This window comes from Vombatus ursinus, unplaced genomic scaffold (genome assembly GCF_900497805.2).
Source record: "Vombatus ursinus unplaced genomic scaffold, bare-nosed wombat genome assembly UNPS02014870.1, whole genome shotgun sequence".
Lineage (NCBI taxonomy): Eukaryota > Metazoa > Chordata > Mammalia > Diprotodontia > Vombatidae > Vombatus > Vombatus ursinus.
In genome coordinates this window covers 10,988,882-11,004,393 of record NW_020954648.1, presented here as the reverse complement: position 1 = coordinate 11,004,393, position 15,512 = coordinate 10,988,882, and the positions used below count along the sequence as shown (strand labels likewise).

The window sequence follows — 15,512 nt, the reverse complement described above, 5'->3', positions numbered from 1 at the left end:
ATTTCTTCATCTGAAAACTGCCTGTTCATATCCTTGGACCATTTATCAATTGGGGAATGACCTCACTTATTTCTTTAAAGCTCTAAACAATGAAATTTGGTAAACAAGAGGGTGGAGAGGAAGGGAAGTAACAAGTATTTAGTAAGTGCTGATTATGTGCCAGGCACTCTGCTAGGTGCTTTTACAAATACTATCTCATTTGTTATATAGGAAGTGTATGTAGTAGTATCATCAGAAAGAAACTATTACATACCTACTTCAGTGTCATTTACCATACGAAGAATAAATAATTCTCTGCCTCCTGGGGTGGAGAATGCGTGCTTGTATCAGAGGTGTTAAAAGCCTCAGAACATAAAGAGATATTACATTGGAAATGTAAGGGGAAACTGAACATAAAAATAGATTTGAGCATGTCGTGCCACTACCTGCAAGCTCATGATTAATATTCCTCTACAGTCTGTGTAAATTCTTTAAAAAAATTTTTTTCTATTTACTTAGTCCTCTATCTCCCTGCTCCCATAATATAATATATTTCCTGGCATTAGTGATTTCTAGCATGATGGAAATTATGTAAAAAACTAGGTGGTAGATATATTTAGCTACTTGCTACTAAATTTTAAATAGTTTCTCCAAGTAGAGAATTAAGAATATCATCTAGTGACCAAAGGTAATTTCTCGTTACCCTTGGAATAAATGTAATGATGTTGTAATCAGGCAGGGTCCTGAAGGCCTCTCCTTAAGGTACTGAGCAAAGCTGCCTTCTTAAGATTAATTGTTTGAAAATTTCTGTTAAACTATTACTGATGGTCATAATTTTTAAATGCTTTCTCACCTTTGATTTTACTTGAGAATATAAAAACAAAGAAGTGTCTGCTGTTCCATTTTAGAATGTGAGGTAGCATGTATAGTAGTTCTGAATCTTATTTTCCAAACTTGACTTTCCAGGCCCCCAATTCTTACCAGTCCTTCGCCTTCAAAATCCATTCCAATTCCACAGCCCTTTCGACCAGCAGATGAGGATCATCGGAACCAGTTTGGGCAACGGGACCGGTCCTCATCAGCTCCCAATGTGCATATAAACACAATAGAACCTGTCAATATTGATGTAAGTATTCTGTATCTTTAGAGTCACAATAAAGTAAATTAACTTTTTTATGCATTGTATTAGTTGAAGTAGAAATTTTCACTAATCACAGATCAGAGAAATTTTTAACATCCCTCCTAAATGTATGTACATTACTGATTAATGCTTTAAACCAGTCATAATACTCTTTATTCTTACGAGCCACTCCCTGTAGTTCTCTCCCCAAGATTTCAGCCATTCATTACTTTGTAGTCATTGTGAAATAAACATCACCATAGCTAATGCGCTCTAAAAAGTAATTTTAAATTATTTCATTAAGTTGTATTTATTTTTAATCTTGAGCACCCTTATGATGGTATGCTCAAAGTACATCTTTGCATAGACAGAAGTATCCCCCAAGAGCTAATCATTTATTTAGCTTCTTTATAGCCATGAATTCCTTCTTTCTTCAATAATTCATCCTAATCCATTCAAACAAATACTTTCTCTTTATGTTGTGTTTCACCAAATTGTAATGCTATGGGCCAGGCATTTAGAGAAGGAAGATCCAGGGGCTACCTCTGGCTCCACTTGGTCTGAGATGCCAATTCTCCTTTGAAACAGCAAGCTAAGGATTTGGCTTGCTCATGATTTCTATTTTTTTCTTACTTCTGTCACTTGCCATCTTTTTCCTGGGTTCCCTAGCATTTAGCTATTTTATTGGAAAAAAATATAGGTTTCTTAACCCTGTCTCATTTCTCCCAACCCCCATCTTTCTTTCCTCACCTGTCCCACCCCCTTCAAACAGCTCATTACCCCATAGGTAATTTTTTAAAAGAAATTTAATACAAAACATTATAGAGAAAACATACAGGGTGAGGCCAGAGATAGGAAATACAGCTATAGAAGATTTAAAGTATATAAATTATAAGAGTTCTTCTGCTAGGTTAATTTTGGTCGTTTCTATCAACTATAGGAAACTAGACCTTGCCCTTTCTTAGCAGTCCTTCTGCCTAGTCTTGTCCTCTGCTTTCTTAGTTCTGACTTTCTAGCTAATAGATATGATTATAAAGCTAGATTAATGTCTCATCTAAGAATAAAGTTGGAAGGGAACTCAGAGGTCATCTAACCCAACACCACCCTGAAGCATGGATTTTCTTCTGCAGTGTCCCTGATAATTCATTCAGTTTTCGCTTAAGCACATCCAGGGATGGAAAACCCACTATTCCCCAGTGAGTCTTTGTTCTACTCTAGTTTTTAGACCACTCTAATGGCAAAGACTTTTTCCTTATGTTTAGCCAAAATTTGCCTCTGGATAACTTCTGCCCATTGGTTCCAGTTCTGTTCTTTGCAACCAGTGAAAATAAGTCTAATTCTTCCACAAAATTGTTAATCCTTCAAATATTGAAAGACAGCTTGTTACCTTCTCCCATAAGTCTCCTGTTTTTCAGGTTAAATATGCCCAGTTTCTCCCATAGATCTTCATTTGATGAGATTTCTAATCCTCTTCATATTCTGGTAATCCTGCTGTTGATAAGTCATGGTTTTTTAATGTCCTTCCATACCGTGGAACCCAGAAGACAACACAGTACTCCAGATGTAGTCTGATCAGGGTCACATCCAGCAAAACTATTGAGTCTCTTGCTGTAGACACCATCTTTCTATTCACACAGCTAAAAATTAAATTAGAATTGTGGCACATTGACTCTCATTGAATTTGCAGTCCACTAAAATCCATCTTTTTCAGGTGAACTACTTTATAACTGTGCTTATTCTTGTCTTTCCCTCCTTCACCCTGCTTATTTGTACAAATGATTCTTTGAACCTAAGACTAAGACTTTAAAGTTATCCCTCTTAAATTTAATCTTGCTAATTTCAATCTACCATTCAAATTTTTCCAAGATATATTTTTTGGATCTGAACTCTGTTATCCAGTACATCAACTGTTTTGTCCAACTTTTTGCCATCCACATAACTTGATGAGCATACCATCCATGCCTTCATCCATGTGATTTGATTTCATTTTTGAAAAAAATGCCTTGCATTCCAAGTTGTGGTTTTTTACTCCTCCTAGCCAAGTGTTTGGAGTGTAGAGCCTGCAGTGGGTGTCTCTGCCTTTGGTCCTCTCCCTCCCCATCTCTTTACCCCAAGGCTCCTCTTGTATCTCCTGGATGATCTGCAGGCTCTCCTCTCTCCAGCTGTACTTAGGTCCACCTGTTTAGTCACAGTAATGTTTTTTAATCAAACCTGGGATTTCATTGGTGTGTAGGGGTGCATTGGGAGAAATTTCCTGGGCCCATCCATGTGGGTGTCTTGTCTGCAACTTGATAGTGCAGAGAGTGGTCAGTGTCCTACAGTCATTATGTATTAAAGGGAGGACTTGAATCCAGGCCTTTCTTTTCATTGTACCATACTCCCTCTTCTTAATTATTTATTTCCCCTTCCTAGAATTACTTTAATGGCTACCTGTTACCTGAAGGAAGATTTAGACTCTGTAGCTTGACATTCAAGGCATCCCATAGCCTAGCCCCACCTTAACTCTTTAGTTATATCTCATATTGCAGGAACTCCATTCTAATAAAATTGGTTTGATCAAATTATTCTATTTATCACCCTTAGAACATATATTCATTCACATGCCTCTTTGCTTAGGCCATTCCCTTCTTCCTATCCAAATCTATCCATCCTTGCAGACCCAGCTCAAGTCCTCCCTCCTCCTTTAGTGAGTGATTTTTTTTCCTTTTCTGAATTTCTAGTACATTTTATTTTCTTATGGTGTCTACCTTAATTATAAAGTACCTTCTGGTATCTCTTGTTGTCTTGAATTGTTATCTAAATATTATATTACTAATTGGCTTCCTTTTACTTCTTAATAATCCAATTAGATGATAAACTCTTTTAAGGCCTGTCTTATGCCTCCTTATGCCTCATGTCATCTTGTATGTAGTAGTTGCTCAGTAAATACCTGCTAAATTGTTATCTGAATAAAGGGTAGTGAGGGCTGTACCCTGACAATCCAACAGAAATTTTTCTTTAAATAAATTGCTTCTGTGTTTAATGTCATGGTTTCTATACAGAAAATTGGACCCTTGGCAGATGAGTAAACTTATTCACAGACAAGTTTAGGGGTAATGGCAAATGATGAATACTGCTAAGTCAGGGTGGAGGTAAGCAGAGGGACAGGCTGAAGTGGGAAGTTTCTCTTCTACCTCTGCCTCTCCTTCAGTCACTCAAGTTAGATATATTTTGATTTTTGCATTGTCAGTAAGCCTTTTTTAAAGTGAATTCATACTTTCACTTGATTTTGAACACCTGAAATAATTTTGTAAATCTGTATTAAGCTGATCTCTTATCAGTAGGTTCAAATTAGGGACTTGTCTCTTTTTTGGATGGCATCTTAGATGTTGGCTAGCCTATGGTTTTTAAGTTTTATGAAGTCATACTGGTCTCATTTTAATTAGCCCAGCTACTAGTGATATTTAGTGGGAAATGAAACACTATTTTTGATCTTTAACTGTATAATCAAAGTAAATACACATTACTATTTATTTATAGGACTTGATTAGAGACCAAGGGTTACGGGGTGATGGAGGTAAGTAGTCATTTTAATTTCGCAAGAGAATTTGGGGGAAAATGCCATTGCTTTGCTGCCTCTGTCCTTTTTTACTGGCTCGTTTCATGAAACACAGACACAGAGAGAAATGTGTAGAGAAAAACCAAATTATCAGCTTTACTTTTCTATATTTAGTGTTTGTCCTGATAAAACATATATTAATTCGGGTGGGTAGAGTAGGCACGTAGGAGAAAGGAACTTAAATGTTCCATCAATTATTTTGAAGTATTTTTACATGGAGAATTCTGTTGCTTTGCTGATCTGTATCCATCCTCAAAATATCGTTATTAAACTTCCCTTTGGGATGTTTATTTCTTTTTTAAATTTGATCACAGGGTTTTCTGGTGATCAAAATTTCTCCTGATAACTACTATCTTTATATTAATATATCCTGGAAGTTTTCCAACCTCCCCAGTATTCCAGCCAATTTCTATGATGCCAGGTGACTAGGAATAGTAGGTCGGTGTTTATGACTTCTTCCCCTTGTCTTCCTGAAAAAAGTGTAAAGTCTAGATGTGTTATACCGTAGGTGACTGGGCAGATGTTCAATTACCCCTTGGAATAGTTCAGTTCTGCTTACAAAACAAACAAACAAGCTGAAGTCAAACCCATTACCCAATCAACCTGGCACTGATTATAGTATCCAGTTATAAATTTGGAGGCTAATGAAAATAATTCATCATAAGAATATTTCTCGTAAAATATTGTCCAAAGTATCATGTTTCAGAATATCTTGTTACCTATCAAGATCTGTCCTTATAAATGTCCTTATAAATGAGTATAGTAATTGAATGCTTTTATAGCTTTACACAAATATCTCTTAATATGGCCTCTTCATTTCAACTTGCTATATACCTTTAGCAGAATATCTAAATTTTTATCTACCTCAATCCATTGTATAATTGTATTTTGTTGTACTGCCTCTTCACCTTTAAACCTACTAAAATGCTGGGTCACCTTGTCTTGTGAACTCTGCATCTAGAGTTTATAGTACCTCAGATATAGAAATTTTTTGTTTGTTTGTTATTCTGTGAACCCACCAGATAATGTTGTTGCCAGTTTGACTTTCATATGTCTTGATAACTGTGGCTTTTGATAATTTTCCCCCAATACATCCAGCATTTAAATGTTGCAGTCATGTTGGCATCACAAAGCTATTAACCTAGTCATAAAAAAGTGCCTGCTTAGTATCTAAGATTAAATGGCAATTTTTACCCTTCATATTGAACTGCTTTGGGTTTGGGGAGGATTTTTTGGTTTATTTGTTTTAGTTATTGGGATTTTATAAAAATAAGTATTTGGTTGTTTTTTTTTTTATGACCAAAATTATTCTGTTAAGCAGGCTTCAAGTCATCTTATTTATTCCCCATGACTTCTTTCATTTCTTCTGTGTGTCTGTCTTCCTGTCTCTGCCTGCTCCTTTCTTTCTCTCTCTAACAGCCCCCTTGAACCAACTGATGCGCTGTCTTCGGAAATACCAATCCCGGACTCCCAGTCCCCTCCTACATTCTGTCCCCAGTGAAATAGTGTTTGATTTTGAGCCTGGCCCAGTGTTCAGAGGTAGTTGGGCTCTTCTTTCTTGTTTTCACACCACCCCAAACCCCCCAAAATAAATAAATAAAAACCACAAATGCTGTTCGTGCCTCACCCTCACAGCGTGTGTTTGTAAGTGTGAGAGTTTTCAGAGGAAAAAAAAAACCTCAATTTTCTGCTTGGCCTGGCTGGAATGCTCTGAATGTGCTTCTTATACATATTCACTACCACTAGCTTTCTGTATGTTGTCTGACATAAACTTTTAAAAGCAAGGAAATTCTGAGCTGGAAGTGTCCATCTTGTTTTTAACCTTGTAACTATTGGTCATGTTTGTTGTAAATTTATCTGGAAGGAACTAACAAGGTATGGGCCTTCGATCTGAATTCCTTTGGTTTTAATCCATTTAAGTGACATTTCTGTGGTGATTAATGTTTTTATTTGTATTTTAGCAGTCATATTCTGTGAAAATGTAAATTAGATAAATTATTCAGGGACACATTATTGGGACTTTGACTTTTTTTTTGGAGATTCTCTGATAATCAACAATATTAATGCTTCTGTGCAATGGGAAATAGATTATTTTATAACATATTAAGCACAAGAAACAAGGTGCTATGCAGAAATAAAAGTTATTGTACCTGATTATTCGTAATATACTTAAGAAAACCTAAGTTTCTGTTCTTCATTAATGCTATGTAATGTTAGATTCAGGTTTTACTGTGAGAGAAAAAGGGTAGCAGCATGATTTCAGACTCCAAAAAGTGAGATGACATCATATGTCATTCCTCCGTATTTCGAGTACTGTGGTTACATTTATTATAATTCATTTAATGGTACAAAATTGGTATAGATATCTTACTGTACTTAATCTAAAAGACAAATAATGAGGCTTAATATGGGGTAGTGGGTAGAGAGATAACTTCTAGTCCAGAAAGGTCTGGGTTCAAGTTCCACCTCAGACATATGCTGATTGTGTGGCCCTGGACAAATTACTGAACCTCTCATTGCCCCCCCAAGCAATTCTTAGACTGTAAGAGGCAGAATAGTTGCTCATTTGTATTGGTAGAGGGAGTTTCCTTACTGGGAGTGCCCCATACCAGTGTTTTCATGGGAGGGGACACGGCTTAGCACAGTTAGAATCAAAAGACCAATTGATTTCAACTCCTGACTCTGATTGATACTAAATTATATAATCTTGGCAATTCACTTAATCCTGGTTCCCCAATCTGTAAAATGGGGATATCTGTTCTACTTTTGTCAGGATTGTTCCTCGGTAAGCTTTCAGTAAAACATTGTATAAGTATGCGTTATTTTCAAAGATTTTGCTAAAAGGTATTAATTACTTGGAGCTATTAATTTGTGCTTCAGCATTAAGCTTCAGCTTCTAGGCCTTACAGTTGCTTTCCTAGGTCAACTGTTCCTGTCCTTGGAAAGTATGCAGAATTTACTGAGAAAAATTAGTTTAATTAGCATAGTTGCTTAGAAAAGTTTGTCAGCTAAACATCATCAAGCAATCGAGCCTATTTGTTGCAGTGGTTTTATATAAAAAGATAGACAGAACCAGTTAATCTCAATCATCATTTTGTCCTTTCAGAGAATTGGATATAAAAGATGGGATGACCAAATTTTTACACAGGCTTAACCTTTGACTAATGTTACTGTTATTTTGGCCTTTTGCACTAGATTGAAGTATAACTTTTCTCCTAATGGTAGTAAACATCTTAAGAAGCAGTATCTCCCTCAAGTTGTTTTTTGTTTTTGCTTTTTGCTTTATATGTGGAGGGATTAACTTGGACTGTGTTACCAAGTAATTATCTATATGACAGCACTCCAGGAGGACCTCAGATATTTAATCTCCAAATTTAAACCCAGGAGAATACTATGAGAAAATCTCAGTACAACCCCACTGATAAAATAGGGAACTTGAACACCCGTTGAGCCAGATTCAAAAAGACTAGATTCTGCTTATTGGCATGACCTCAGAACTACCTTCCCACTTTCCTTCACTGTAGCTTCCCATATCCCCCAAAAGGATGGAAGTCATTTTAGTGATTTCATCTTGAATAAGCTTTGCAAGCTCTTGGATACATCCTAAAGGTGCCAACGGGAAGCAGAGGTGACATTCTGTAGGCTAGCACAAGGCTGCCAGAATCTAGTGGATCCTTTGGTCCACACTGGTGAGGCCAAGCTTTCCCCACAGCTCTTGAATATGGATCTCCTTTCAGAAAGAGTATGTGCTAAGATTCCCTTGACCAATACACATATTGCCTAGGCAGTAATTTAGCAGTGAAGCCGTGGAATTTGTATCACTAAGTTTTGGTCATTTGTAAAGGAATTTTGTTTTGTTTCGATTTTTTTGACCAGCAAAACCTACTTGACTTTGTGTATACCATTAACTTTATATATAGATAAAGAATCCCTCTCTGTGTTTAACAGACCTCAGGGAGACAACAAAATTCATAAGTAGTATGGCTTATTAGGGTATAGTGTGCTTCTTTGGATTAAATATTTTATATTTCTAGATAACAAAGAATCAAATTTTTTTTTAATTTTTAGGGCTATCGCAGTCACATTCTCCCATCTTTTTGTGATCTGTGCCTTTTAAATTATATTAATATAATTTTAAAGATATTCCAAATATTTGGGACATAACAGATTTTTTTTATTGGAACTAATCTTCTCCTGCCAGAGAAATAAGCATCTAATTTGTGATTTTCATTAGTATGTTATTTTTTTAATTTAAAGAAAAATTGTGCTCAGACTTAGCATTGATATGTAAGATGAACTACTGCAACAGTTTGATAGAGAAAATTGAACGGAGTTTATTTGGTAAAAATTATATAAGCACATTAAAACATGAATATCCCTCTAAGACATTTGGACATACTGCATCTTTCAAAACAAGTATTAAATTTCTTAAGATTTTTTAAAACAATAGATTTGATCCTCCTTTAATGGATGCATTTTTTAAAAAATAATTCAGGGTCAACAACAGGCTTGTCTGCCACCCCTCCTGCTTCCTTGCCTGGATCTTTAACTAATGTGAAAGCATTACAAAAATCTCCAGGACCTCAGCGTGAAAGAAAATCTTCATCATCTTCTGAAGACAGGAATAGAATGGTAAGGGCAGAAGGTCATCTTCCTGCTTTTCTCCTAAGTTTTTCTTTTTTTTAAAAGCCATGTAGTAACAACTCAAAGAGCAGTGGACATTTGTTGTAAATCTTGTCACATTATTAGTATCTAAGTAACACTTGACACAAGTTAGATGCTATAGATTTTGCTTCATGCAAAAACTAAAATAATTTAAACTAACTGTGGTCACTTAATACATTATCCAAATGTGCTGATTTGGTGTTCTCTGACATGCAATTTATATTGTTCCAAAAGCCATCTTAGAACTGACAGTCTTTTGGTGCAGGAATTATTTCTGAATCTCTAATTGCTGTTCTCATCTCTGCTGTGACTGAAACAAAGGCATTGGTAGCTGAAGAATGAGATCTACTCTTTCTGATAATTTGGTAGCGGGAAGAGGGGGAAGGGAATAGCATATGCAAATGTTTACTTAAGAGCTTTTATGGCCTTTTTACTTAGGAAAAAAATCAGACAAGATAGATAATGAAAACTGTTTAAGAGACATTGTAATGGAGGGATAGGGATTGGTTGGTGAAATGACCTTGATATGTTAGATTTAATTATTTTGGTTTAAGTAATAATTCATTTTGTATATCCCAACATCATTTTTTTTTCTTAAGGACCATGCCTTAAACCCAAATTACTCCAGCTCTCATTGATTGGCCAACAATAGGTCCCAGCCCAAGCCTTCTTTGGTCATTGTTTGGGCCCTGATGGCTCAGAGTGAATGTAAATAGCAATTGTTTCAATTTTGACCAGAAATCCTGAGGGTCTTCCCTTCCCAGATTGATTTTTTTTTTTTTGGACTAGGTACAAGAGGCTATTCTCTGCCTTATTTCTTACCTAGCCTAATCACTGAATGAGGTGTGACCTCAGTCAAACTGAAACCTGTTAAAAGACCTTAGCTTAAAAAGGCTAAGGTCTCCCACTGCATCCAGGGCCATCTCTAGTTGTCCTTATCTGTATCTTGCCCCCAGACCCAGATGGCTCCAGAGGAGAAGGTGAGACTAGTGACTTTGCGAAGCCTTCTCTCACTTAAATCCAATTCACTTGCATGTCCAAACAACAGCGGTGTTTTATGAGTGCCCTGATGTTGAGGTGTAGGTGCCAGGGGTGCTGGGACCCCAAAATCACAACACGTGGTTTCTGCCTGAATGAATTCAACCCAAGTCTTCTTTCAGCCAAAGACAGGGTTTTATTAGAGATAAACCATACAGGCCAGACTCTTAAGGAGTCTGAACGTTAGTGACACCCATAAGGACGATCGGGCATGAGGAAATCTCAGCATTTAAATGAGAGCCAGCTAGCTGTGTGACCATGGGCAAGTCACATAACCCCTATTGCCTCACCAAAAAGCAAACTAAATAAATAAATAAATGGGGGCCAGGATGGATCTTATATACAGCCAAATAATTTTGGAGGAGGAGCTGGGAAGAGGATCTTGAAGCTGGGGTGACTGGGAGAGGAGTTTAGGGAGAACTCCATGGGAGCATGGGAGGCAGAATGGGGTCATCTGGGAATAGACAGTGGAGGGTTAGGCTCCATTAGGGTAACAAAGAAGTGGAAGATAGGGAAGGAAGAGGTTAAATAGGGTCTGGGTAAGATCCTAGTTGGGAAATATACTAGACTTCATTAGGGTATCAAAGACTAGGCTTCTTCAGGGTATTCAAGAGATAGCTCCGCTTAGGCGGTTAGGCCAGTTAATAATCTGGAGACTGCTAAACTTCCTTGACCAGATAAGTGAGTTCAAAGAAAGTTTAAGGGTTTTCTGGGGCCCATACAAATGGGACCCAAAATCTTTTTGGAATGAGGGGCAAAGTTCTCGGCTTGGGCCCCTACCCCATCACTGATACTAAATTGCAAATCAGATATTGCTAATTCTGATGGAAAATAAAATCATAATTTAAATCTTTTCATATATTATATCATTACCAGGCTTAGGCAAGTCTTAAAATACATTTCCTTTATAATGAATAAATCTGATTTTACATTATTTTGGTTGAATTTTATTTTAGAAAACCCTTGGTCGACGGGACTCAAGTGATGATTGGGAGATTCCAGATGGGCAAATTACAGTTGGACAAAGGATAGGATCTGGATCATTTGGAACAGTCTACAAGGGAAAATGGCATGGTATGTAAGCATTAGGACAAAACTTAGTTTTCAAGTTTATAATTATTGCATATTTTTTAAATCTTTCATGGAAAGTGCTAAAGTAAGTATTATTTATTTTATCATATGGCATGTCATTCAGTGGAATTCTCCAAAGATTGGTTTTTAAAAACTGCAAGGAATAAAAATAGGTTTTTATAGATTCATGATATTAGTACCCTTTCTTACCTTTTGTTAAAGCATGATTCAAAGTGATTTTCAAAAGTTTATTCATATATGAAAATCATTAAGCTGGTCTCAAATACAAATTCATGACAAAATGTGTGTTGTTTTCAATATACATGGTTACTCTAGTGTTAAGCTGCATTAAAGATGTTAAATTACATTAAAAACCATAATTGAACATCTAAATATATGTAATCATATTAGTGATTCCTTTCCTAGGTAAAATCATCCCTTTTTGTAAAAAAGTAACAGATGAGATAGGTTGTTACTCGAGCTTAAAGTAATCCATAAACTGAAAAAGCCTTAAAAATTTCAATGCTAAAAGGTTGATTTCAGTTTACTTGACTTTCAGCCAACACGGTTGAGTCTGACATTTTTTGCTTCAGCATTATCCGTTGTTAACTGCATTTCTTTTTAGGTCTAGTATAACCACTCTTGAAAATGGTTTTGGAATGCAATTGACAAAGCTGAATTCCCAATAACTTAAACAATATAAACTCTTCTGGCATGCGTATCTCTCATTGGTTGGGTTTTTCCCTAGAAAATAAGAAAACTTAAGAAGTTAAGGTGTAGGGGCAGCTAGGTGGTGCAGTGGATAGAACACTGGCCCTGGAGTCAGCCTAAGTTCAAATCCAGCCTCAGACACTTCCTAGCTGTGTGACCCTGGGCAAGTCACTTAACTTGGATTGCTTCCCAAAAAACAACTAAACAAAAAAGAAGTTAGTATAATTCATAAGCACATTTCCTAGTGATACAGATTTTAGTAGGGCTGTGGTGACTGGTGAAAATACCCAACCATTCTTTTTTTAAAAATGCTTTTCTCTTGGGATGACAATTATCTTCTAGGTGATGTAGCTGTGAAAATGTTGAATGTGACAGCACCCACACCTCAGCAGTTACAGGCCTTCAAAAATGAAGTAGGAGTGCTCAGGTGAGCATTGTGTACATTATTTTCCAGAGAATTGAGATGCTTATCATGATGTGTTTCCCATTTATTTACTGGCTTTGCAATTTTTCCTGCTCCCTGAGCCTAGGAGTCCCCAAGCCTCAGTACTGAGCCCTCTTCTCTTTTCTCAGTGCACCTTCTTCTTTGGATCTCATCCATTCACATAGATTCATTTATCATCTTTACACAGATGACTCCTCCCAATTCTATATGTTCAGCCCTAAATAAGCTCTCTTCTGCACCCCAGCCCTCAAGGGCCCTACATCTGTTTTCTGGGTGTGCCACTTAGCTGGATATTCTGTAGGCATCTCAGACTCCGGATGTCCCTGACTGAATGCATTCTTTTCTCTCGTGTCCTCTAACCCTACTGATCCTTCCTTTACACTTACCTGTTCCTCCCAAGCACCAACGTTCAAATGCTCAGACTCTTTCACCACTCTTCTACTTCACTATATTCAGTTGTTACAAGGCTTGTGGAGTCTGCCTCCTGCTTCCACATCACCTCCCAGTCATCCTTTTCTCCATTCATGTAATTCACCGCTCTAGTCCAGGGACTTCTCATCCCTCCTCTGTACTACTCAATCAATCACCTTTCCACCAGTCCCTTCTGTAGTCCATTCTTCACATCCCCACTGAAGTCATCTTTCTGAAGAACAGGTCTGACTGCTTCGCTTCAATGCTCAAATTCACTTCATTTCAGTTTGTTTTTAAAAGTTCTTATTAAGTGTCTATTGTATGCCAAGCATCATGCTTAGATACAAAGAGAATGAGACAGTTGCTCTCAAAAAGCTAACCTGTTACTGTAGGGCTACAACATGCACACAGATAAGTAATCACTAGGTATATGGGAAAAATTACAAAGAAATTGCAGGAGAGGAAGGGGAATACTCAGAACTGGGGGAATTAGGAAAGACCTTTTGAAATGAGGGTCACTTGAACTAAGCCCTGAGGGGAGATAAGGACTCAAGAAGTGGAAGTGATGAAAGGGAGACCGTTACAGCTTATATAAAGGTCCTGAGGTCATAGAAGATGTAGTGTCGTGGATGAGCAACAGCAGGTAGTCCGGTTTGGCTGGAATATAGAATGTATGAGACAAAATCATGTTTGATCAGTATGGAAAGTCAGACTGGAGCCAGATCATGGAGGATCTTTAAATACCAACAGAGATATGTGTATTTTATCTTAGTGGCAATAGAAAGCAATTAAAGCTCTTGAGCAAAGTGATGATGTTGTCAGACCTGCAAGTCCAGGATGTGAGAGAGGTTGGAATGAAGGAATGCAGTACTCACTATGTGCAGGACACTGTGCTGGGTTTTACAGTGCAGATAAAGGCAAAAACAGTCACTGTCCCAAAGAAGCTTACATCCTAATGGGGAAGCAACATTTAAATAGCGTGGTAGATAGCAGGCATATACAGAGAAGATATCACCAGAGAAGACAGCCCAGTACCTGTGGGGCCCAGGAAGAGCCTTCTACAGAAGATGGATTTGAGCTGAGTGCTTGACAGAAGCCAGGGATTCCAAGAAGGAGAACACTCCAGCCAGTGAAAATGCATAGTTGGGAGACAGAGTGCCTTTTTTTGAGGGACAGCAAGGAAACTAGTGTCACACGAGGGTAGATTGTGTGGAGGGGAGTAAGGTATAAGAAAACTGGAAAAGTAGGAAGAGCCCAGATGACAAAAGGCTTTAAAAGCCAAACCAAGTATAGATGTAAGATAGAGGATGGTAGCTTAAGGGACAAAATGAATAAGTTAAGATTTTTTTTATAGATGTGGTTAATCTGGGCACATTTATAGGTGTAGGAAATAAGCCAGTGGATACAGCAAATTTGAAAATTGGAGCAATAGAGGGGCTATCCAAGAGGGAGGTGAGCTCCTGGAGGAAGGGAGAGGGATGTGATCAAGGCACAAGGAGAGGGGCTATAGCTTTTAGGCTTCCTGTTTCCTCTAGCATCTATGTGATACAGTGTATAGAGAACTAGACCTGGAATAAGGAAGACCTGAGGTCAAATACAGCTTCTGACCCTTATTTATCATGAGGCCCTGGGCAAGTCACTTAACTTTTGTCTGCCTTAGTTTCCGTATCTACAAAATGGGGATAAACATAGCACCTACCATTTGGGAGGATCAAATGAGATAATATTTGTGAAAGATTTTGCAAACCTTAAAGTGCTATGTAAATGCTTGCTATTGTTAGAGTAGAATATAAACTTGGCCTGCCATCGAGGGCCCTTTACCATCTGTCTCCAGTCTTCATTTCCAGCATGGAATTTCCAGCATGGAACCATGGAAAGGAAATGGGCATTTGAGTTAGGAAATCTAGGTTTGAATCTTCTCCTCTACTTACTATCTGTGTGGCCTTGGACAAGTCATTTAACCTGAAAAGGTCTAAGGGAAATAAACTCAACTGACCCATGAGCTTGTAAGCCATTTCTTATTCTTCCAGCCAGACTGGGACAACTAGCCATCCCTGAGAATCCAGCATTACATCTGCCTTCCTACATTTACAAAAGCCATCCCCATGCTTGGAATGTCCTCACTGCTCAATGTTGCTGTTCAGAATCCTCATCTTCCTTCAAAGCTTATCTCAGGACCCACCTTTTTTGAAGCCTTCCTTTAATTCCCGCGATTATATAGATGTGTTCTCCCTCCTCACATGTTACCAGAGTTCTTTGATCTTTTCTTTGCCTTTGTCACTTCCTAACCTTGATTATGCTTATCACTGTTTATGTATATATATACCCTTATCTTACCACCTCGCATACAATAGACTATAACCTTCATGAGGGCAAGAATTTTAATATTTTCTTTGTATCTTCAGTACCTACCTAGTACAGTGCAATGTACGTTGAAAGTGTTTAATCAGTATTTCATCTAATTTTCAATAAAG

At 37.5% G+C, this 15,512-nt stretch overlaps 1 protein-coding gene across 2 annotated transcripts in view; it reads left to right on the top strand.

The window, feature by feature from the left end:
* BRAF (B-Raf proto-oncogene, serine/threonine kinase) overlaps positions 1–15,512 on the top strand; it is a 166,158-nt gene that overhangs the window by 107,602 nt on the left and 43,044 nt on the right. For both annotated transcript variants that reach the window (XM_027842279.1, XM_027842280.1), the window contains 5 exons: positions 946–1,105; positions 4,619–4,655; positions 9,193–9,329; positions 11,357–11,474; positions 12,525–12,609. In XM_027842279.1, the coding sequence (XP_027698080.1) occupies positions 946–1,105; positions 4,619–4,655; positions 9,193–9,329; positions 11,357–11,474; positions 12,525–12,609 (537 nt within the window). The remainder of the gene's footprint in view (positions 1–945; positions 1,106–4,618; positions 4,656–9,192; positions 9,330–11,356; positions 11,475–12,524; positions 12,610–15,512) is intronic.